This window comes from Petaurus breviceps, unplaced genomic scaffold (genome assembly GCF_028583685.1).
Source record: "Petaurus breviceps papuanus isolate PSGF00001 unplaced genomic scaffold, PetGlider_PUasm1.0 90897, whole genome shotgun sequence".
NCBI classification, from domain to species: Eukaryota; Metazoa; Chordata; class Mammalia; order Diprotodontia; family Petauridae; genus Petaurus; species Petaurus breviceps.
The window spans coordinates 2,699,603-2,724,221 of NW_027187374.1; the positions used below are offsets into that span (position 1 = coordinate 2,699,603).

The following is a 24,619-nucleotide window of genomic DNA, read 5'->3' on the forward strand; positions in this document are numbered from 1 at the left end:
AGCCGAATTTGAATTCAGGTCCTCCTGACTCCAGGGCTGATGCTCTATTCACTGCGCCACCTAGCTGCCCCGAATAGTTTTAATTTTAAGGAAAATTTCCCTTACACCAAGCCAAAATCTCTTTACAATTTCATTGCTCTGATTTTTGTTATCTGGGGTGAAGTTGTACCATCCCTCTCCTGTAGGGCAGACTTTCTCTGAGAAAGAGAAAATTTACCATTAGGGAGAAGTTGGGGAATAAAAAGGGAAATAATAATTCCCAAGAGAAAAATTAATGAAGGGATTAATTGATTTATGTACTTATGATTAAGTTTATTAATAAGTCTAACTACTATGTTTGATATACAAAAATAATAAAGACAGGGCCTCTGTCCTCAGAGAGTTAAATACTAAAGGGCATAATTACTTCATGATGTATTGTAAAAAGCACAAATATTCTTATTAACTAACATTTTAAAAAGCATTTGCTATGTGTTTAAATTATGTAATCTAATGAAATTGTATCTTTATTTTTGCAATTGTGACTCCCACTTACAAGTTTCCTGCTTTTTCTTTTTCTGCTGTGGGGTTTAGTCAACAACTCTGGCTAAATCTTTTCTCTTTTGTACACTAGGTGGCCTCTCATCCTATCAAATATGTACAGAGTATTTACAGCAGGTAAATGAATCTTATTGGTTTACTGGTGGTATTATGACAGCCAGCAAGCCCTTTTAAAGACAAAAGCTAGGAACTGCAAGAAACCTTGTACAATTTCTTCTGTGCTGAGGAAGAAGAAGTCCAGGACCTGACATTTAAAACTGCAATGAGTGAGGTGAGTAATTCCTCTATTTGGAGTGGGGAAAGTGGGAAAAATCCCTCTATTCGGAGGGAGAAGAAACAGTTATCAATAGAACCCTCAAGCAAACAGTTTAAGCAGATACACAGAACCTTGGAATTATAGATTAAAAAAAATCATTCATTGATTATTTTTTATCTTTGATTTTTTAGTTTGAGAGTTGTTTATACTTAAAGATGCAATCATAGCTAAATGCTCAACTTTTAAATTTTTCTTGAAGAGAATAGGGATAATCCTTGATTTTTTTGAGACTAACTTTGATTTTTAAGTGAACTCAAGGTTTTAAAAATCTTAAATAATACCAAAAGATTTATCCTCCTACTACATCTTTATGCTGCAATCAAGATCAGTCCAGTTTTTATTCAGTGAATGCCTTGATGAATTTCAATAAATAGGCAGTCTCCACTGGATATAAGAAAGCCATTTAAAGAACAAATGAAAAATGTATTCTTATTCAGCAGGGTTTCATTGATGTGAATAAATATGTAGAGCTATTATACTGTCCAAAAGATAGCTATGTTTAAGCATCATACCAGGAATGGAAATATAAATAGTGTCAGACATAAAAATTTTGTTGTGAAGATATGTTTGTATGGTTAGATGAGTAGTTGGGAGAACAAAAAGTAAATCTCTAAATTAAAAATAAATTCTATTAAGTTATTTTTAACCAAGCTGGTACAAAAATGAATGTATTTGTTTTCTTCTTTTTTATTAAAGAATGCAGATTTCAGGATATAAAATATCAAATTCAGCTATATATCTGAGCCATTTTCATATCATTTAAAGAATCATATATTCAGAGTACTTGAGAAATTACTTTAAAGTGTTATGTACATTTCGTCGATCAGTTGTTGATTGAATTAGAAGCTTAGTAATTTCCAACTAATAGCTCCTCCTCCCACCTCAATTATTTTCTTCTCAAAAATCTCTCTTCAAAGTATGCCAATCCTAGACCTGTGTTCTCTTTAAATTTTATGGTCCATAGAACAAAGTTTTCAGAACTTAATCTTCTCCTTTGGATAGCTCTGAATCCTTTTCCCTAAAGAATGTTTAATTAGGGCAAATCTCCATTAATTTCTTTTGCCCACAGGTACTCTACTAGCTACTATTAAAAATAATTTTTAGGACTTTTATGGTGATAAAAATTCAGAATTTAGAAAGTTCTCTACCCTCCCCCTCCTGCTACCCAACTCTATTCAACCCCCATCCCTCCCGATATTTATTTTCCTTGATACCAGATAATGTAAATATATAGGTATGGGACTCTCCTTAATGGATGTTTTCCAAGTTCCTGTAAGGACCTGCAGAGACAAACCTAAATCTGCTTAAAAAGAATTAATGAAGTTGAAGAACAATGTCCTTTATGTAGACAACTAGATAATTTTGAAACTGTTTCCTCTAGTCCAATTAAATAAGCATCCTATTTTCAATAATTCAACCGTTTTAAATCATTTTTAGATAGTACAGATAGCAAAGGAATAGCTTCATACATTGGCCATGGACTTATCAAGGCACTACTGCCTTTCCACTCCTGCACTTTATGAATCATTTTAATGAAAATGGGGCTCAGGAAGCCAAAACCAGAAGGTTGGACTTTGAATTTTGGAGTTACTTTATAACATACATTCCTTTCTTCTCTAAAACCCAAGGTTGACATGTGATTGAAAGGAGAAGCTCAAGGGTAGTTATGAAAGCAAAGTCCAAATATATAGCAATGTGAGAGAGTGGAGGTGGCTTGTGGGGGAGTCTAATTTACATGTTAGAGTTAAGTATGTCAGGTATTTCTGGAATGATATAAGAAATGAACTCAAAGATAATCAAAATGCAAGATTAATTAAAATAACTTGAAATAAAAATCATAATTATTAAGGCTTTTTAAGTTGAATCTCTGGAGTTCTCTGTAATTATATCTTTCACAAATAGCTTTACTTTTCTTTCTTCTTTGCCTATACTTATTCCCTCAGTTTCTTAATCTTGTCTTCTTGCTATAGTTCCTCTGTCTATTTTGCATCTTATTGGAAGTCCTCTAGCATTTCTTTATTACAGATAATGCTTCATCTTGGTTTTAAGATTGACATAATTTACTAAATCAAAGAAAAACCCATTTATTCCCATGGTTTTGGGTTATTTGTAACATAAATATATACTACATTTTGTTGGAAACCTTTTTGAATCTTTTGAAAGAATCACATGATTTTTGATATTTTCATTAAAATAGTTATACTTTATATATCTTGTTTGTGCATGGTTGTTTGAGTGTTGTTAACTATTCTCCCCTAGAGTGTAAGCTTTTGGGAAGACTTTTTTTTTCCTTTTTTTTTTTTTTTGTATCCTCAGCACTTAGCATAATTCCTGGCACAAAGTAGGTAACTAAAATTATTTGCTGACTTTACAGTTTGTCTTCCTGGCATAAGTCCAATCAGGTCATAGTATAGAAGCTCCTTAATGTGTTCACTGTAGTCCCTTTTTACAATACTTTACTCAATATTTATTTTTATATCAACATTTACTATAGATAGAAATTCATAGTTACCTTTCCATGACTTGTGTATCCATGGTTTGAATATCATAGTCATATTTGTTTCATAGAGGGGATTTGGGAGGATGCTTTCTTTGCTGATATTTTCAAATATTTTATGTAAAATTGGATTTAATTTTCTTAAAATATTGGTCAATTTATCAATTCTTATTCTGAGAGATTTTTGTTTGGTATGTAATTTATGACTTATTGAATTTATTTTTCTGTGATCAGGGTATTTAAATTGTCTATTATTTTAAAATTATTTAAGTTCTCAATTTACCCCCTTAACTTGGGTACTTTATATTTTTAAAATTTGTATGCTTAGCCTTTTCACTTAGGTTGTCAATTTAGGGGAGCATATCATTAGGCAAAATAGTTTCCTTTATTTCCTCTTCATTTTATTGTGAAGTACCTCTTTTTATTTTTAAATTTTGGTCATTTGCTTCTCCATTTTCTTTTTAAAAACAGTATTAACTAATGGTTTATGAGTCGGGATTATTTAATTTTTGGCTTTGCATCCTTGGCACCTAATTTAGTACCTGGAACATAATAAGTGTTTAATACATGCTTGATAATCAGCTGATTTATTTATTATTATTTTTAAAACTACATCTCCTAGCTTCATTTATCACAATTTTCTCTTTATTGTTTTGTAGTTTGAAGTTATTTTTCAATGGACATTCTTAATGCATTTTTTAATTTTTTCTAATTTTATTTTTATTTTCAGTTTCAAACTCTCTTCCTCCCTCCACCTCCATCCTACCCTTGGAGATAGCAAGAAATACGCTACTCATATGTATAAAGTCATGCAAAACATCGTTCTGCATTAGCAATGCTCAGGAAAAAGAAAACAAGAAAAATAGAGACAGAGAAAAATAATACTTCAATCTGTACTCTGAGTCCATTAGTTCTTTGTCTGGAGGTGGATAGCATTTTTCATTATGAGTCCTTTGGAACTCATGGATTGTTGTGTTGATCAGAGTTGCTAAGTCTTTCACAACTGATTATTTTTACAATATTACTGTGACTGTATACATTGCTCTTCTGGTTCTGTTCACTTAATTTTGCATTAATTCATATAAGTCTTTGTAGATTTTTCTGAAACCACTTCTTCCATCAGGAATGCTTGAAGGTCCTTCCTTTCATTAAATATTCATTTTTGGATTGTAGGTTATACTCAATTTTGCAGGGTAGGTTATTTTTAGTGGCAATCTTATTTCCTTTGCCTTCTGGAATATCATATTCCAAGCACCCCACTTCTTTATGGTGCTAGCTGCTGCTAAATCTTGTATGATCCTTCCTATGACTTCACAGTATCTCAATTATTTTTTTTTTCTGGCTGCTTTCAATATTTTCTCCTTGGCCTGGGAGCTCTGAATTTTGGCTTTAATATTCCTGAGAGTTTTTGTTTTGGCATTTCTTTCAGGAAATGACCAGTGAACTCTTTCAATATCTACTTTGCCCTATGGTTATAAGGTATAAGGGCAATTTTCCTCTATAATTTCTTCTTTTTTTCTTTTTGGAGGGGGGATTACAGGGCAATTGGGGTTAAGTAACTTACCCAAGGTCACAGGGATAGTAAGTGTTAAGTGTTTAAGGCCTGATTTGAACTCAGGTCATCCTTCCTCCAGAGCCAGTGCTCTATTCACTGAGCCAACTAGCTGCCCCTATAATTTCTTGAAATATGTCAACGCTCTCTCTCTCTTTCTCCTAACCTGTCTTTTGGATAGAATAATACTTCTTAAATTATTTCTCCTTGATCTGTTTTTCCAGGTCACTTCTTTTTTCCTATGAGATATTTCACATTTTTCTTCTATTTTTCCAATGTTTGACTTTAATTTATTGTCTTTAATGTCTTATGTCTTATGTCTCTAATGTCACTAGCTTCCACTTGACCAGCTCCAAATTTTAAGGTGTTATTTCCTTCAGTGAGGTTTTTTTTCTTCTTTTATCATTTGGCCAGTTCTGATTTTTAAGGGAGTGTTTTCTTTAGTTTTTTTTTTTGTGTCTCTTCTACTGAGCTGTTAATTTTTTCATAATTTTGTACAATAGATCTAATTTGTTTCTTCAAATTTTTCCTCTATCACTCTTATTTGAGTATTTTTTCTCTTTCTATATATTTTTAGGTCTTCTAGAGATTCTTGTGGGCTTCCATCCAGTTTGCATTGTTTAAAAAAGGCATTGTTTATGGATGTTTTCAAGTCATTGTCTTCATCTGAAATTGTGTCTTGAGTTTCCCTGTTAACATAGTAGCTTTTTATGGTCAGGTTTTTTTGGTGTTATTTGCTCATTTTTCCAACCTATACTTGACTTTGGAACTTAAGTTAGAGTTGGGCTCTTCTAACCTCTGGTGTATGAGAGAGATTGGGAGAGACAGTGAGAGAGAGAGAGAGACAGACAGACAGAGAGACAGACAGACAGAGAGAGAGACAGAAAGAGACAGAGAGGGAGACAGAGACAGAGACAGAGAGACAGAGAGAGAGACAGACAGACAGAGAGACAGACAGAGACAGAAAGACAGAGACTGAGAGAGACAGAGACAGACACAGAGAAACAGAGAGACAGAGAGACAGAGAGTGTGTTTGTTTGTGTGTGTGTGATATGACAGACCTGAATGTCTGTCTTTTATGTCCTTCTGCTGCCTCCATAGCTTGATCTTGGACTTGTAAGTTTTCAATACTTCCAAAAGTGGTATGATCTAGGGAGAGGTCTATTTACTGCCCCTGTGATCTGTGCTGTTTTTCACAATGGTAGGGTCCCTGTTCCCTTGTGACCATGAGTATTTCTCTCCACCCTGTAACTGTGATTCCTTCAGTATTACTGGGTTTTTAAGTCACTTCTGTCCTGTGGAGCCTTCATAAAACCCTAGCCATAGTGTCTCTGCTAAATCAAGTGCTAAGCTGGTTTCCCAGTGTCTTCTCTTTTCTCTGTTGCCCAAGGTCATGTTCCTTGAAGTAACTTCTGGCTTGGTTCTTTGTATCCTTTTGACACCTTTGCTGTATCTTCATGTGATTGTTCAGTCATTTTGAGTAGCATCTGACTCTTGGTGATTCCATTTGAGGTTTTCTTAGCAAAGATACTGTAGTGGTTTGCTATCTCCTTTTCCAGTGAGTGTGTGCTCCTACTCTCTTGACTGTCTCACATTTTCTTGGCTTGACATTCCAACTGCTAGACAGCTTCTTTCTCTGGATGATTAGCTCCACTACTAGACACCACGGTCAATGGGGAGGGGAGAAGAAGAAGAAGAAAAGCTATTCTTTCCCACTCCTACTAAGAGTTGAAGAATTATTTTCTTTCCTACTTGTCCTGCCTCAGATCACCTGAATTATCAGTTGACTCGTGCTATTAGCTATTTATAAGGTTGTGGGCAGCTTTATGCATCTAATAATGCTCTTCCCTTTTTGAATGAGTGGGAGAGAGAGAGAGAGAGAGAGAGAGAGAGAGAGAGAGAGAGAGAGAGAGAGAGAGAGAGAGAATGGAGAAGAGAGGAGGGTGAGGAGGAGGGAAGCAAAAGAGGTTTCATACTTCCTAAAGGAATAACCAGGTGTTGATATCTTGATAACACATTAAAATTTTATCACCTGTGATTAAATCCTGTAACTCAATAAATTGAGATGAGGTAGAGGTAACCAAATCTCCTCCTCTTCCCCTTCTACTCTTATATGTATGAAGAAGAAAAGAGTTCAGAATGTGGTAATACAGAAGGCAAAAGTTAAAGGTCTAATTTATAAGCAAGAATAATTTATCTAGCAAACTAAGTATAATCCTAAAGGGGAAAATGAATCTCTAATTAAATAGAAGATTTCTAAGTATTCCTGATGAAGATATCCAAGATCAGGAGAGAGTTTGAAGTGAAAGCACAGGAGTCAAGAGAAATCTAGAAGAGTAATTAGAAGGGGCTGTACAATGGACAGCTAGGTTGCACAGTGGGCAGAAGTGTTAGGTCTGGATTCAGGAAGACTCATTTTCATGAGTTCAAATCTGGTATCAGACACCTACTAACTGTGTGACCCTGGGCAAGTCACTTAATGCTATTTGTCTCAGTTTCCTCATCTGTAAAGAGAACTGGAGAAGAAAATGGCAAACCACTCTAAAATCTTTGCCAAGAAAATCCCACATGGGATCATGAAGAGTCAGAGGAAAAATGACTGAACAGCCACAGCATACAATGAGGAAATATTTATATACTAAAAGAGGGAGAAGAAGCAAATGTCCCCTCAGGATGCTATTTTTTTCAAAGATGAGAGAGAGGAGAAATTAAAGCTCACAATCTGGGATAAATTTTGCTTTGTTTTGATAATAGTAAGAGGAAAAGAAGAAAAAAAGGAAAGAAAAAGAATACATTATTGTGGAAGAAAGAGGGAGGTATGAGGGTGAAACTTGCTTTCTCATATAACTGGGATGCTCCAGAAGCAGAAAGGGGCAGGAAGAGAAGGCTACCCATGAATCTTACTTTTATATGAATAGGCAACAGGGGATTGAACACATACACAAAAACACACACAAACATACACACTCATGAAGAATTTGATGTAAGAATACATTAAGCTCATTAGAAATCAGTCAGGCATAGAAATGGAGATGGGAGGAAGTGATTAAGGAGAAGAATAGATTTTGAGAAGGATAAACCAAACACACTCAATTTTTTTGAGACTGGAGGATAAAGAAGGGGAAAAAAAGAAAGAAAGAAAAGGTAAGAGCCCATGCTTGGGAATAGGGTGAGGGGAAGAGAAGAAGAGTAATGGAATGGACATATATTGCATTAAATATAAACCTCTAGTGTTAAGCACCCTCTTTTTCTCTCAAAGCCCTCTTTTTTCCTTTAATTCTCAGAATTTCGTGTGTGTGTGTGTGTGTGTGTGTGTGTGTGTGTGTGTGTTGTGACAACCTCTTTAGGACACTCTCCCTACTTGCAATCATAATAAAACTGATTTCCCAAGAGGACAACAAGGTGAAAAAGTATTAAAGGATAGGCTGGAGGAAAATATACCATTTAGAAAATAAGCAATATGATCTTATCCACGAAATACATGAGATTAGCATAATGTATTAGAATGCAGAGTCCTAATGCTTGTGTGAAACATTCTTGAAATAAAGGATGTACACTGAGTAAAAATCAAGGGGTAGAAAAATCTGTTATGTTTCAGGTGAACTAAAAATAAAATAGGGATAGCTAGCTATCATGATTTCAGACAGAGATTTGATTAAAAGAAATAAACAGGGAAATTACAGTGTGCTTAAATCTACCATAGACCATAAATAAATATTAATACCCTGCATGGCATAGCTCCTAATATGTAAAAGAAAAATTAATCAAACTTCCAGAAGAAATAGATTGAGAAACTATGATAGCTGGGGACCTAAATTCACTCCATTTCAAATCTAGGCAAATTTAGAAAAAATAATAAATTAGAATGAAGAGAAGGACCTGAATAGAATTTAAATATGGTAGATCTCTGGCACTTATTGAATGAGAACCAAAAGGTGCTACCACCCTCCCAGTTTCCCAGGCTCACAAATTAGGTGGGTTTTGTTTTTGAGTTCTCACTCTCTATTACCTTCAAACAATATCCAATCTTTTGTCAAAGTTTATCAATTTTACCCTTGCAACATTTCTCACGTATGTCTCCTTTCCTCTGATATTCCCTGCACCCTTGCACAAGCCCTCATGTCTAAGTATTAAGTTTATATGTTATATACTTAAAGATATGGAAATAGCCCGCTGAGTTTTAATCACTTTCTCTTCCTGACTCAGTTGCTACAATCTAGGGAGATTCCTTATTGACGTTGCTCACTCTGAGAGATAAGTAATAAGTTTATGAGTTATATACTTAAAAATATTAAGTGCTAGATAACAATGCTATTTTGGATAAGTAAACTTGCTTAGTATTTCCATAATGGTTCAGTTAGAGACTGTCTTGTTCCAAAATACAAACATGATCAATTTTTTTTTCTCCCTTTATGTACTTACAAGTATTATTTGGTTTCTAAATTTAAATCTACTCTTCTGAAAGGAATACCACCTCCTACTTTATTCTTAGCCAGCTGACTAAATAGAAATGTATAAAAGGAAGGAGGAAGAATAGGTAGGCAAATTATTGTAATCTACCACATGTGAAGGCTCTGATTTTTTCCCATGTGGAATTATTTTGTTTTGTGTCTCTTAATACCTAACACCTTGATTTATAAATTATAGTAGCTGCTATTCTAAGGCACATCTGACCTTTTACCCGAAATGACTTTGGTATATGAGCAAATCCTAGAGCATCTGAACAAATTCTACAGATTCCACAAAATATGTATATATGCTGATATATCTACATGTGCATGCATATACTTATATGTATGTACCTTTCAGACCTGTGATTTAATTGGTATTTGGGAGCTCTCACCAGTGAGGAAACTTATTCTACCAATGGAAGTCAGGGCCTTCTCTCTAACTTGTAGTATTAGAATTTGAATGAGTCACAGAACTTAAGTGATTTGTCCAGGTCGCATAGTAGGTGCATTCCCCTACATATCTGAGATAGATTGTGTAAAAATTGGTGTATATTTTTGTGTAGCTACATTTTTGCATAGATAAATGTTTGCAAACAAAATTTTATATGTATATATAAACTTATACATAGATACGTATTTTGTATTTATGTATAGTTATATATGTGGGGTGTAGGTGTTCAAAGACTGCTAAGCCCTTTTTAAGGCTACTTTCTACCTTTCATAACTACCTGAATCCCCCAACTCTCACCTGTGGCTCCAAGAAACTGTAGTATGTGCAAGTGGCCACACTCTGGTAAACCATTTCAGCTGACATGCTGAAATGTTACCAGGTTTAGGGTAACTCAGGGGTCTCAAACCCATCAGTGAGTTAGGGGAATATCTACCCATACATAGCATGTGAAGACTTCCCCCAGCAGAATGGGTATATAAGAACAATTTGTTCCAACAGCCACGAAGGCAGCTGAAACAGGTGCTTTGGAGCCCTTAGAGCTTGGTTAGACGTCAGAGATGCCAAGGTCATCCACTGCATCCTGAGCTATCACTAGTAGTCTTGACTTTGTCTTGCCACTGGCTTTTGATAATGCTGGAAGAGAGAGCGGGGCCAACAACTTTGCACAACTCCACCTCATTTAAATCCAAATTATGTGTGAATCAAGAGATGTCACCCATACCATTTTATTACAAAGTCCTGTGGTGACAGGCAAGTGATTAAGCAGCAGGTGTGGATGCACTGGGAGCTAACCCTACCTGCAAGTAACCCAGACCACAGGATTGTCTTCTCAGTAGACTGAAGAAGCAGTGGGATTTGGCCACCCTCCACCCCTCCCCCCGCCGGGTGTCTGAGCAGCTTTTTTGAAGGACCATACTACTCACCTCCTGTTATGAGGCAGGGGCAAAAAAATGGTGCTCTAAAAGCTGTCTGCTACATAACCCTGGTTTGCTTACCATGTCAGGTAGGGCTCCTACCTTGTGGTCAAAACACACAAAAATGTACCAAACCTTTACAAAGATGATTCCATGGAATGTGCACAAGCTTATGGACAACATGAAATCCAGTAGATCTGATAGATGAACAGCTCTTGTCATGAGAGAACTTAGCAGGCATTACATCCAATTAGCAGCCCTCAGTGAAACAAAGTTAGCAAATGAAGGCCAGTTGGAGCTGGATACGTGTTTTGCTGGAATGGCTGCAGCAAAGGGTAGTTCCATGAACCTGGTGTAGATTTTGCTATCAAAACTAATCTAGTCAGCAAGTTTGCATGCCCACCAAAGGAGGGAACAACAGACTCTTGACATCGTGATTGCCACTTGCAGGGAAGCACCATGCCACCATCATCAATGCATATGTTCCCACCATGATGAACCCCGATGAGGTCAAAGAAAAATTTTATGAAGATTCTCATTCTCAATGTGCTAAATAGACTTATCCTCTGCAAGCTATATATTCATATTCAACAAAAGAGGTGGCCCTAAGCAAGACTACTACTACCAGAAGACTTAATATCAATAGATTAGAGCACTTCTTTTTAGTGGGAACAGTTTTCTGCCGACTTGGAGGGAAATCTGAGTCAACACAGTTGGCAAGAGTGAAGTAGAAAAGGGGTGGGCAACTTTCAGAGATTTGGTGTACAGCACTGCATTTATCCATCTGGGCCAGAACACTCACAAACAGTTTCAAGGTGATCTGCTGCACTGACAGTAAAGTATTTAAATTGAAAAGGCTACAAGCCAAGACTAAAGTGGAGGGAGAATTAGTGTGCAACTTTTTGTTTCCAGATGATTGGGCACTCAGTGCACAGCCTCTGAGACTGAGATCCAACAGATTGATTCTCTGCCATTTGTGTGAATTTTGACCTAACAATTAACACTTAGAAAACACAGGTTCTTCACCAGCCAACACCATACCGTCCATATGTGCAACTATCAATTACAGCAAATGGAGAAATATTAAATGCTATGAATAAGTTCACTCACCTTTGTAGCATACTTTCTAGGGATGTACACATAGATGATGAGGTTAACACATGTATTGTGGGGCAGCTAGGTGGTACAGTGAATAGAGCACTGGCCCTGGAGTCAGGAGAACCTGAGTTCAAAACCGGCCTCAGACATTTGACTTTGGCTAAGTCACTCAACACCAATCGCCCTGCCTTCCCCCTCCAAAAAAAAAAAAGACAAAAAACCCCCACATGCATTGCCAAAGAACTCACAGAAGGCAAGTGCTTATATGGAAGTCAGAAGAAGTGGTACAAGGACACTCTTAAGGTGTCTTTGAAGAACTTTGGAATCGATTGCATGACATGGGAGACGATGGCAAAGGACTTCCCGGTGTGGTATGTCTTCATCAAAGAAGGCTCAAAAGAAATGTGAGATGCACAAATTAGAGACATCTCTACTCCAAACATTCATGTAGCTATTTGTTCCCAACCTGTGGTAGAGCCTTCTGAGCTTGTATTGACTGATGAACCAGTCAGACACACCACAACTTACCCCAGCACAGAGATGTCATTTTGATCTTCTTCAAGAACAAAAAACAATAAAAACCCTTACATACAAACACACATGCTTATAATATGCACACATATGTATACGCAAATATACATATGTGTATATATAAACATTATACACAATACACATACTAATATACATACCCACCTATTTACACACATATCTATACAAACATACATATGTGCATGTGTATATGCATATATAACGCTTATATACATATATAATGTGTATATATATATATATACATACCTATATAAAGGGTATCTATATAGCAAGTCTGGGAGTTAAATTCATTTGTAGGATGTTGAATAACAAGAACTATATATAGTCATACTGTAAACCACAACTTTCCACAGTGTGTGGGTATTTTCACAAATTAGTTAAGAGTAGATTGGGGCAGGGAGTGGACATGTGGTTTTGTTAGCATGGGGTGAGAAAATTTTCTTTATCAGTGCTGGTGGCATCTTCTTTGAAATTCGTAGTCTTAGAGACTTTCTTGGAGCACTAAGAATATTTGACCAAGTTTATACTGCCAGTATGTGTAAGCAGTAGGACTTAAATAAACCCAGATCTTCCTGGCTCTTAGTCCAGTCTTCTATTTGCTATACAATGTTCCCTCTCTAAGTGTGTATATATCGAGGGGAAAAAAGTTAGATATTTTCAGCAATCTACTTATTTGTAAAATTGGTCTTCTTTCTGATTTCTTTTAGCTCTAGGACACCTGGCTATATATCTGTTTGGTTGGATGGGCATTTAGGACAAAATAAGTCCAACTTTCCAATGGAATAAAATTGAATTGCTTTATCCTCACGTCCTTGCAAGTTTTACAGTCTAAAGGTCTAGAGAGGCAGAGAAGGAAAATGCAAGTGTAAAAATTCATTCTTTATAACCCTGGGATTAAGGAACACCATAGAATGTTAGAGCTCTAGGATTATCTTTAGAGATCATCTAGGTCAATTCTTTAATTTTAAGAAGAAACTGAGGACCAGAGGGGTAGATAGAATTCATCTCTTCCTTCCTAGTCCTGTGTCCTTTCCACTATACCATACTACTCCAGTGTATGTATACCAGTAAAACACATCCATGATGCTAATTATTAATACCATACTGGTAAAAGCTCTCTCCTCCCCCCCTCTCTCCACACACACACACACACACACACACATATTGTATTTTACAAAAAAATTGAAACAAGACATTTCAACAGTTTCTAAATAATTTTTGTTATTGTTCAGTCATTCATTCATGTCTAACTCTACATGACTCCATTGATATTGTCTATGGGGTTTTCTTGGCAAAGATATTGGAATAGTTTGTCAATTCCTTCTCCAGTGTGCCCCCATTTTACAGATGAGGAGCTTGAGGCAAATAAGTTAAGTGATTTGCCCAGGGTCACACAGCTAGTAAATGACTGAGGCTGGATTTGAACTCAATTCTTTCTGACTCCATGCCTGGTGCTCTATCCACTGTACCACCTAACTGACCCTTTTAAACAATGCTCCATAATTTAAAAGCATGAATTGCTCCTTGACCATGTGTTAAATGAAGTAATAGGCCTTAGTATTATTGTTTCTTTATAACTCCTCTGATGGTTTGCAGTCACTCAGAAGTCACAGTATCTTAAAAATGAAAGTTTCTGCATCTCTACGTAATATGATCAATACAGTATATAATTTGAGACAGCTCTCATCATAGGGAATAGCCAGCCCTATTTTCTCTAAGATGAAAGTTTATTTCTCTTCGGTATTTCGGTTGTTATTTTCAGGGCATCTAGGTGGCACAGTGTATAGTGTGCTGGACTTGGAGTCACAAAAACCTCCGTTCAAACCCAGTGTTACAAAATTCTTAGCTGTGTGACTTTGGTCAAGTCACTTAACTTCTGTTTGCCACTGGAGAAGGAAATGAGAAACCATTCCAGCATCTTTGCTTAGAAAACCCCATAAATAGAGGTCCACAGGGTCATGAAAAGTTGCATGTGGCTGAATAATTGTTATTTTTGAAAGGCATCATGAGGAGCCAAGTTTCCTTTTAACCTCTTACTCCCTCATAGATAAATATGACAAGATGTGGAATTAGACTGTAGTTTTTTCATTTTGTTACAGAGAATGGGGTTATGGGGAGGTGGTTGAAGGGAAGAGGAAAACTACCAATAAACACTAAAACACAGACCAATAGAATACTATTAATAATAGTATTAATTAATAGTATTGCGTAAGTATAATGTCATTGTTACATGCCTGGTGTGGGGTTTGTTTGTCTAATTGGTATTGATAATGTTAAAAGATAGGAAGAGATTGAAAATAGGTGGTAAAGTGGAAATGACAGAGTGGGCAATCTGTTGGATAAGACAGAATGACATGGGATCACTTGAACAAGAAGAAGCGTTAGCCTTGGTAAGGAGTAAGGACACTTTATCATGTGAGAAGAGTAAAGGAGAAAATAGTGACAGAAGACACCTGAATAATTGAAGATGAAGAAGAGGGAAGAAAGGGAGATCACAGCCTCGTTTTTTTCCCTATAGAGCATGAGGCAATGATGTTTGCTAACAGAGTGAAGGGAATGGGAACCATGGGAAGTTTGAGGAGGGATGAAAAGTTTGGAAGAGCTACTGTGGATAATGAAATAATGAACTGATAAAGAAGATATAGTAGGATTGTCTAGCAGTGCTGTTGGAGTTGTGTAACATATATTTGTAGCAGACCCAGTCAGAACAGTTGCGTGATTTTCTCCATGTTCATTCAACAAGCACATGATTAGGAATAAAGGTGGGAAAGGCAGTCAAGACTGAGGTTTGACTAGGCGTAATCAATGATATAAAGAGGCCAAGGATTCAAGAGAGGAGGTCAATGTATTTTGTTCACAAAGAGTCAAGATAAGGGGAAAAGGAGAGAATAGAAGTGCAGAGGAAATGGTCTGGGAGAGGGCTGAGTTGTGAAGGTATTACAGTTGATAGTGAGGATGAAGAGTACTGTTTTGTAAGGGAAATAAGTATGAGGTATCATCTCCGAATTGCTTTTATTTGAATTTTTCTAATTATTAATAATTGGAAACATTTTATTTTTCATGTGGCTATGGATAGCCTGCATTTCTTCCCTTGAGAACATAGGAACTAAGATTCAATAAATACATATTTATGATAATACATAGAAACAATTTTGAATCTACTTGTTGACAATTTCTTCTGTTCTTTTTATGTCTGCAGCAAAAGGCTTCTGAGGCAACTGGTGAAAAGGAAAAGCCTTCTGGTGAGGATGGTAAGATAATACAAAATACACATACACACAGGCAGTATATAAAGTACTGGGATGATTGAACACAGAAAGATATTGGTCTAAATCTTTTCTCTGACACTTATTAGCTATGTGACTTTGTCAATTAACCTTACTACATGTCTTAGGGAATGAAGTCCCTAAGAATAATTTACTATGCCACAGATGAGTTGTGACCTATATTGGTTTAAGGATTTCCCAATAAAAGGAGTTCCCTATACTGATAAAAGCACAGAATCCTTTATGTATTTGAGAATATGTTTACATATATACACACATTATAATAGAATACATTTATATGTATAAGCACATGGTCATTATATTTTATATGTATGTTTGTATACATATGCATATGTATACATACACATATATGTATGTTAATATCAGGTCAGAACTCTCTCTCTACAACTTATAGTTTTAGTGCCTGGGGAATTGAAAGGTTATGTTACTTCCCTGGGTCACAGAACCAGTATGTCTCAGAGGCAGGACTTAAACCTGGGTATCTCTGAATCCTAGATCAACTCTCCATCAATTACTCTATGCACTCTGCTGAGTCTCTCTACCCTCTCTCTGAGTGTGTGTGTGTGTGTGTATAAGAAAATAGCTTATAAACATAAAAAAAATTACCTCTAAATGTTTGTATTGCCAAGGCAGTATTCACAGAACTGATGGTGGCTATGAATATGCTGGAATAGTTCTGAATTACAAAATATAACAGACTGTCCATGTATAAGACAGAAATAAAACATTTATTCAAACACCAGAAAGCCAAATCCCAACATCAGAAAGTCAGATCCCAACACCCCAAAACTGAATTCATCGTAGCAACAAAGAAGTTAATACATCTTATCACTGCAGGAAGCAATACCATCCCAAAGCCTTCCCCTGCTCGAGCCTATCCACAAACAAACACTCATGATCCTAACTGCTTCCTTGCTTGTGTGCTCTCTCTCCCTCCAACCTAACTGCTCTTTCTCATTTCCTCCTTCACTCCTTCCTGCTCCACCCTTTCAGCAAACTCTTCCCACCACAGGCTATATGTGATTACATTTGACCTATTAAGGGGCAGGGAAGATCTTCAAATTCCCATGACTATTACAGCATTTCTGTTATTGGGCATATTGGGGAGTCAATTAGTTTATACCCTTTCTTTTTTCAGAAAAGTCTCAAATATTTCCCCGTTGTTAAAGGTCAATCTTTTTCATTTGATGATTAAGTTTGGCTTTTCAGGGTATTTAATTTGGGGTTGTAGCTTGAGTTACTTTGTCTTTTGGAGTATGTTATTCCATTCTTATCTTTGAATTCTCAGTATTATGGAATAACTTTGGCTTATTCTAATTGCTTTTCTTTCATATTTGAAGGTCTTTTTTCTGACTGCTTGCCTCTCTGAGTTATTCTGCTGCCTTGAATTTCCATTAGCACTTGTGGGTTGGGTGGCTACTACCTTGGGTACTAGGGTGGTAATGCACATCTAACACTGTATTTCACAAGTTCCCCCATAAACATGAAGTGAACTGTCCTTCAAATACATGCATCAGGGGCAGGGGCAGCACAGAAAGCAACGGTGGTGAGGTACAAGTAGAGAAATCACATTGCTTCAGGCACTCACTCTTCTAGTTTCTCTCCTAATGGAGTCTCCACAAAGCTTAACTCTTGGTTACCAGAGATAGCCTTCAGGCTGATGGCCTCTTCTCTACTTCTAGGTGTCATACTTCTTGAAGCTGCTTCTAATGTCAATTTCATGTCTGTCTTTATCCATGGCTGACTGCAATGTCTCTCCTACCTTAATTGTGCCTTTAGTGCTCCCCAAATTCTGGATGTGGTTTGCTCTTTTGGTAAAATTTCTCCACTGCTAGATGCTTTGTCCAATGGTGTAAGTTGGAAGAGAAAGGAATACCTTTTTCCCATCCCCAAAGCAATTCCCTCTCAGGGGCTGCCTTGACCTTCCAAGATGCCTGATTAACTCATTAGCTACTTAAAACTTCCAGGGATATGGTCATTTTTTTTCTTGTTACAAAAATAATTCTGTGAAGACTAGGTGGTGCAGTGAATAGAGCACTGACCCTAGAGTCAGGAGGACCTGAGTTCAAATTCAGTCTCAGACACTTGACACGCTTCCCAACCATGTGACCTTGGGCAAGTCGCTTAACCCCAATTGCCCCTGCCCTCCCCCCTCCAAAAAGCAAAAAAAAAAATTCCCTCAGAGAAAGGTGTTCATAATTTGTAAAGGGATGACTGGATGATCTTCTTAACACATAAACACCTCATCATCTGTAATTCTATCCAAAGACACTATATCAACTGAAGTGAAGGGTGGGTGTATGGAAATTATCCCACTCCCTTACATTGTGTAGTCCCCACTGCCTACAGACCAAGTATGGTGTATTCACCCCTTTTCCAGCATTTTAAGCATTCCATACCTTTAAGGGCATTGGGAAGTGTCTGCCAATAGCTCTAGTGCAATAACTCTAGTATTCATTGATAGTGTTTCAAGTGAGGGTATTCACCTGCATCCTAGTTCCATCAGCTACAGCACTGGTGGCAAATTCTTCAACTTGAAAAGGCTACAAGCCAAGACCAAAGTGGAGGTAGTGTTGGTGCATGATTTTCTGTTTGCAGATGATTGTACACTCAATGCAGCCTCTAAAGCTGAGATGCAACAAAGCATGAATCAGTTCTGTGCTGCTCATGCTAATTTTGGCCTAGCAATTAACACCAAGAAAACACAGGTGCTCCATCAGTCACCACCACGACCATTGATACATGAAACCATTGGTTACAGCAAATGGAGTTTGGAATGCTGTGGACAAGTTCACTTACCTTGGTAGTTCACTTTCCAGAGATGTCCACATTGATGAGGTTGATGCACACACTGTAAGAGCTAGTTCATTGTCTGGGAGAATCTGAAGGAAAGTATGGGAGAGAAGAGGTATTATACTGACTATCAAACTGAAGGTCTACAGAGCCATTGTTGTATGCCTATGAAATCTGGATAGTATACAAGTGCTATGCCATTTGAGTTGTCTTAGGAAAATTCTGAAGATCACCTGGAAGGATAAGGTATGAAACACTGAGGTCATTTCTAGAATTAAACTGCCAAGTATTCAACCTCTGCTTCAGAGAGTGCAACACCTATGGGATGGTCAAGTTGTTTGAACGAAAAACATATGCTTGCCAGAAAGACTATTTTATGGAGAACTCACACAGGACAGGTGTTCATATAGTGGTCAGAAGGATACTACAAGGACACTTTCAAGGTCTCTCTCAATAACTTTGGAATTGATTGTGTGACATGGGAGATACTGGCACAGGACCGCTAAGCATGGAGAGCACAGATCAGAGAAGGTGCTGCGTTCTATCAGCAAAGCAGAATTGAAACAGTTCAAAGTGAAGAGATTAACTATAAAGGGGGTTAGGGTTGCTCTGGAGACCCCAGAATACCAACACACTGGGTCCTGCCAAATGAATTCAACTCAAGTCTTCTCTCAGCCAAAGAAAAGTAAAGTTTATTAAAAGTTCGCTTGCATTAGACACAGAGTAAGTCTGTGCTAGGGTCATTCTGTGGTGCTCTCACTATTCTATGGCTGGCGCTCTCACAAACATGAAGACAGGATGGGGTCTCATATACAGAAGGTTGTGGGAGGAATCGAGGGGTGATCTAGGGGAGGAGTTTGGGGAGGGTTTCAAGAGGAGTTAATGAGGTCAATGAGTGATTAAGGGTGGGAAGTTGCTGGAGGCCACCTGGAGACCACAGACAATGGTGGGTTAGGCCAGTTCAAGGGTGGATTGACACTTTGATAGGCTCAAGGGTGGGAAGTCTAGTAACAGAGGATTTGGGCTCAGCCACAACTTAAGGCTTATGGCCTCATGCAAATGCTTCATCAAATGAGATGATTTAATCAGAGTTCAAGGGGGGTTCCCAGAGCCTGTACCTCAAGGACTCAAGGAGAGCTCGAGGGGGCTCCCAGAGCCCATATCTCATCAAAAGGAAATGCAGGATGTACAAATTTAGGGAATCCAGGATTATTTGTGCATTTATTTGTACATTTATATTCCCTTCAACTATCCTTGTACTGAGAAAAGTTTCATAAATTACAATGATCATTTTTCCATGTAGGCATGTAAATAGTTCAACTTTGATAAGTTCCTTATGATTTCTTTTCCCTGTTTAACCTCTCATGCTTTTCTTGCTTCTTGTATTTGAATGTCAAATTTTCTATTCAATTCTGGAATTTTCATCAAGAATGCTTGAAAGTCACTCTATTTCACTGAATGACCATATTTTCCATTGAAACATGATACTCAGTTTTGTTGGGTAGGTGATTCTTGGTTTTAATCCTAGCTGCTTTGACCTATGGAATATCATATTCCAAGCCCTTTGATCCCTTAATGTAGAAGCTGCTAGATCTTGTGTTATCCTGATTGTGTTTCCACAGTATTCGAATTGTTTCTTCTTGGCTGCTTGTAATATTTTCTCCTTGATGTGGGAACTCGGGAACCTGGCTATAATATTCCTAGGAGTTTTCCTTTTGGGATCTATTTCAAGAGGTGATCAGTGAATTCTTTTGATTTCTATTTTGCCCTCTGGTTCTAAAATATCAGGGCAATTTTCCTTGAGAATTTCTTGAAGGATGACTTCTAGGTTCTTTTTTTTTGATCATAGCTTTTAGGTAGTCCAATAATTTTTAAATGATCTCTCCTGGATCTATTTTCCAGGTCAGTGGTTTTTCCAATGAGATTATTTCACATTGCCTTCCATTTTTTCATTTGTTTGGATCTGTTTAATAATCATATCTTGATTTCTCATGAAGCTTCCATTTGCTCCAGTCTAATTTTGAAGGAATTGTTCTCTTCAATGAGCTTTTGAAATTCTTTTTCCATCTGGCAAATTCGGCTTTTTAAGGCATTCTTCTCCTCATTGGCTTTTTGGGCCTCTTTTGCCATTTAGGTTAATCTAAGGCAAAGTCCAAATGCTTCTCTTTTGGTCTGAGCTCGGAATTTCTGGCTTGGGTTTGTGTCTTGTTACTTGGAATTGGGTACTGAGCAACAAAACTGCAAGTTGGCACCTGCTTCAGCATCCTTGAATAATATTGCCAAAATCTGACTCTGTTTTTATGGCTTTGGGAGATCTCCTTTCCCTGATATTCAGCCTTGGATCTTTTTCAGCTCCTGCAAACTGTCATGCTCCATGAGGTGTGCTCCTCACCTCAGACCTCTATGCTTATCTATCTATGCTAACCTGATTGGGAAAAAAGACTCATGATTTTTTCTTGAATTTCCTGATCAGGACTTGGTCTGCAACATTTTCTATATCTTGGTGGAAGAAGTTTATTTCTTCCTACTAATAGAGCATCTTTGTTCTATCTCCCAAGAGGCCCCCTTGACTCTATAATATTCTGATCTCTGGTATCTTCCCCTTCAATCAGTTCCTGTCTTTTATCTTTAATCTCTCCTTACTCACTGATTCTTTCCCTTCTACCAACAAATATACCGAGGTCTCCTTCATCCTTATAAAACCTTCAATGGACCCTGCCACCTTCTCAAGTTATCTTAGATTTCTTCTGTCTTTCCTAGCCAAATTTCTAGAAAAGTTGCATCTATTTCTTGCATCAATTTCTCTCAATTTTCCTGATACCAATTCATTTCTGTCTGCTTCAATCTAGCTTTAAACCTACCATTCTACTGAAACTTCACACTCCAAAGTTACTCATGATCTTAATTGCTAAATTCTCCCTCTTCTCATTCTATTTGATCATTGTACAATATGGCTGTTACTATGTACAATGTTTTCCTGGTTCTGCTCTTCTCACTGCATCAGTTCATATAAGACATCACAGGTTTTTCTGAAACCATACTGCTTATCATTTCTTATAGAACAGCAGCATTCCATCACAATCATATAACACAACTTGTTCAGTCATTCTCCAAATGATGGGCATGCTCTCAATTTCCATTTCTTTTCTACCACAAAAAGAGCTTCTACAAATATTTTTTTGTACATATGCTCCTTTCCTTTTTCTTTGAACTCTTTGGCATGCAAGTACTAGTTCTGGTATTGCTAGATCAAAAGGTATGTACAGTTTTATAGCCCTCTCCACATAGTTCCAAACTTTTCTCCAGAACATTCTGCAGAATGGTTGAATCAGTTCTCTACTCCACCAACAATGCTTTAGTGTCCATTTTTTTCTGTATCCCCTTCAATATTTGTTACTTTTCTTTTCTATCATGTTAGTCAATCTGTTAGGTGTGAAGTGGTAGCTCAGAGTTGTTTTAATTTTCATTTCTCTAATAAAAAATGATTTAGAGCATCATTTTCACATGGCTATAGATAGCTTTGATCCCTTCTGAAAATTACCTGTTCATATCCTTTGACCATTTATCAATTGTGGAATGACTTTTTATAAAAAATTGTGGAATATATTTTTATAAATTTGCCTCAGTTCCCTACATATACAAGGAATTGTGTCTTTATCAAGGAAACATTTTTTTAACTCCTCACTCTTCCCCACCCCAGTTATCTGCTTTCCTTCTATAATCTTGGCTGGATTGATTTTGCTTGTATAAAACTTTAAATTAATATAATAAAAATTACCTTTTCTATTTCCCATGATCCTCTCTATCTCTTTAGTCACGAATTCTTCCCTTATCCATAGATCTGACAAACAACAATTTCCATGCTCCCTTAATTTGCTTATGATATCATTTTTATATCTAAATCATGTACCTATTTTGACCTTATCTTGGTAGACATCATGAGATGTTGGTTTGTATTTAGTTTCTGTAAAATTTCCAGATTTCCCAGGATTTTTGTCAAATAGTTACTTCTCCCAAAAGTTTGGATCTTTGGGTTTATCAAACACTAGAATACTGTGGTCATTATTTACTACTGTGTAATGTGTACCTAATCTATTCCACTGATCCACCACTGTATTTCTTGGCCAGTACCTGATTGTTTTCATGATTACCACTTTGTAATATAGCTTGAAATCTGCTACTGCTAAGCTACCTTACTTCACATTTTTTCCTTGACCTTTTGTTTTTCCAGATGAATTTTGTTATTTCTTTCTAGCTCTATCAATTTCTTTTTGGTAATTTGATTGGTATGACACTGAATAAGAAAATTAATTTTAGTAGAATTGTTATTTTTATTATGTTGGCTAAGCTTACCCATGAGCAATTAATATTTTTCCAATTGTTTAATTTGACTTTATTTGTGTGAAAAGTGTTTTGTAATTGTGTTCATGTAGTTCCTGGGTTTGTCTTGACAGGAAGACACCCATGTATTTTATATTGTCTGCAGTATTTTGAATGAAATCTCTCTTTCTCCTTTATTCTGAACTTTGTTGGCAATATATAGAAATGCTGATGATTTATGTAGATATAATTTATATCCTGCAACTTTGCTAAAGTTGTTAATTGTTTCAATTAGTTTTTTAGTTGATTCCCTAGGCATCTCTAAGGATACCATTTTTTGTCTTCAAAAAATGATAGTTTTATTTTTTCATTGCTTATTCTAATACCTTCTATTTCTTTGCCTTTTCTTACTGATTTAGCTAGCATTTCTAGTACAATATTAAATAATAGTGGTGATAATGGATATCACTGCTTCACCCCAATCTTATTGGGAATGCCTCTAGCTTATTCCCATTACAGATCATGCTTTCTGATGATTTTTAATAGATATTACTTTTTTTTTGCTTTTTGGAGGGCAATTGGGGTTAAGTGACTTGCTCAAGGTCATACTGCTAGTTTTTGTGTTAAGTATCTGAGGCTGGATTTGAACTCAGGTCCTCCTGACTCCAGGGTTGGTGCTCTATTCACTGTGCCTCCTAGCCACCCCTCAGTAGATACTACTCATAATTTCAAGCAAAGTTTTATTTATTCTTATGCTTTCTAGTGTTTTTTTTAATAAGAATGGGTGTTCTATTTTGTCAAAAGTTTGATACTTGGGATTTTAAAAAATAAATATTTCTCTATTAAACTATTTAGTCAAACATATAAGACTAATAAAATGTTCCTAAGGAGTTCGGGGAATATAAATGCATTTTCATTCAGATATGGCAATTATAAAGACAGAAATACTTGAAATTACATAAAGAAGAAAATATTAAATGTGATGATTTTGTACCTGAGTATTATTCCTTGGTTGTATCCACTCTCCTTTGTAGTAACAATACCCAGCCTATCTTCTTGTGTGTGTGATCAAAATAATTTCCCTGAATTTCATTTTGCTTTCCAAATTTGTTGTGGCTTCAGGGACTGCTGTCATCTTATTTTAAGTTCAATTATGTCCTTGTTTGTTTGTTTTTTTGAGACAGATGGACAAAAGAAAATTCAAGAGGAATTTCAAATTGACATGGATGCACCAGAGACAGAACGTGCAGCTGTGACAATACAGTCTCAGTTCAGAAAATTCAAGAAGAAAAAGGCAGGGTCTCAGTCTTAGTGAAGAGTTTCTTCACAGTTAATGATAATGAATAGAATTCCACAGTCATCAGATTAAAAAAACATATGAACAAATAAACCTATCAGCAACCCCCCCCCAAACAGCCACACATTATACATCTGAATGACAAATATGAAGTGCATGTACACAAGTTCTTGATATTTATAGTCCTGAAGGAAAATGTAAGACAATGATATTTAAGCACTTAAAGCTATTTCTTTAGCTCCAGTTCTATGTCTTCTGTAACTAACAACTTTACTTGATGGTATAATAAAACAAAGAAATGTCTACCTTCATTTACTGTTTTATATTAATACAGCAAATGATAAATCATTACAAAACAAATGTATATTTTCTTCTCCACTCAAAGCTCAGAGACATAATTTGGAGATTTGAATTTGTTATTATTATTGTTGTTTGCTAAGGGATTTAAGATTATTTCTCAGTCTTGCTTGACTTATTTGGAGAATGTCCATCTTTCTTTTAATAAAGGAAAAACAGGGGATTTGCTGCCTAGGCCTGAACAGGAAGAGTACATT

General features: G+C 36.5%; 1 protein-coding gene across 1 annotated transcript; it reads left to right on the top strand.

The window, feature by feature from the left end:
• On the top strand, nt 1–24,385 carry PCP4 (Purkinje cell protein 4). Its single transcript, XM_069074792.1, has 3 exons — nt 1–811; nt 15,568–15,619; nt 23,953–24,385. The coding sequence occupies exons 1-3, from the start codon at nt 803–805 to the stop codon at nt 24,078–24,080; spliced, it is 189 nt and encodes a 62-aa protein (XP_068930893.1). The 5' UTR covers nt 1–802; the 3' UTR covers nt 24,081–24,385.
• The last annotated feature ends 234 nt before the right edge of the window (nt 24,386–24,619 follow it).

Bases quoted from the DNA above. Each gene is read 5' to 3' on its own strand.
- PCP4 (XM_069074792.1), top strand. The intron at 15,620-23,952 runs GTAAGATAATAC...TTTTTGAGACAG, and splicing joins AAAGCCTTCTGGTGAGGATG to ATGGACAAAAGAAAATTCAA.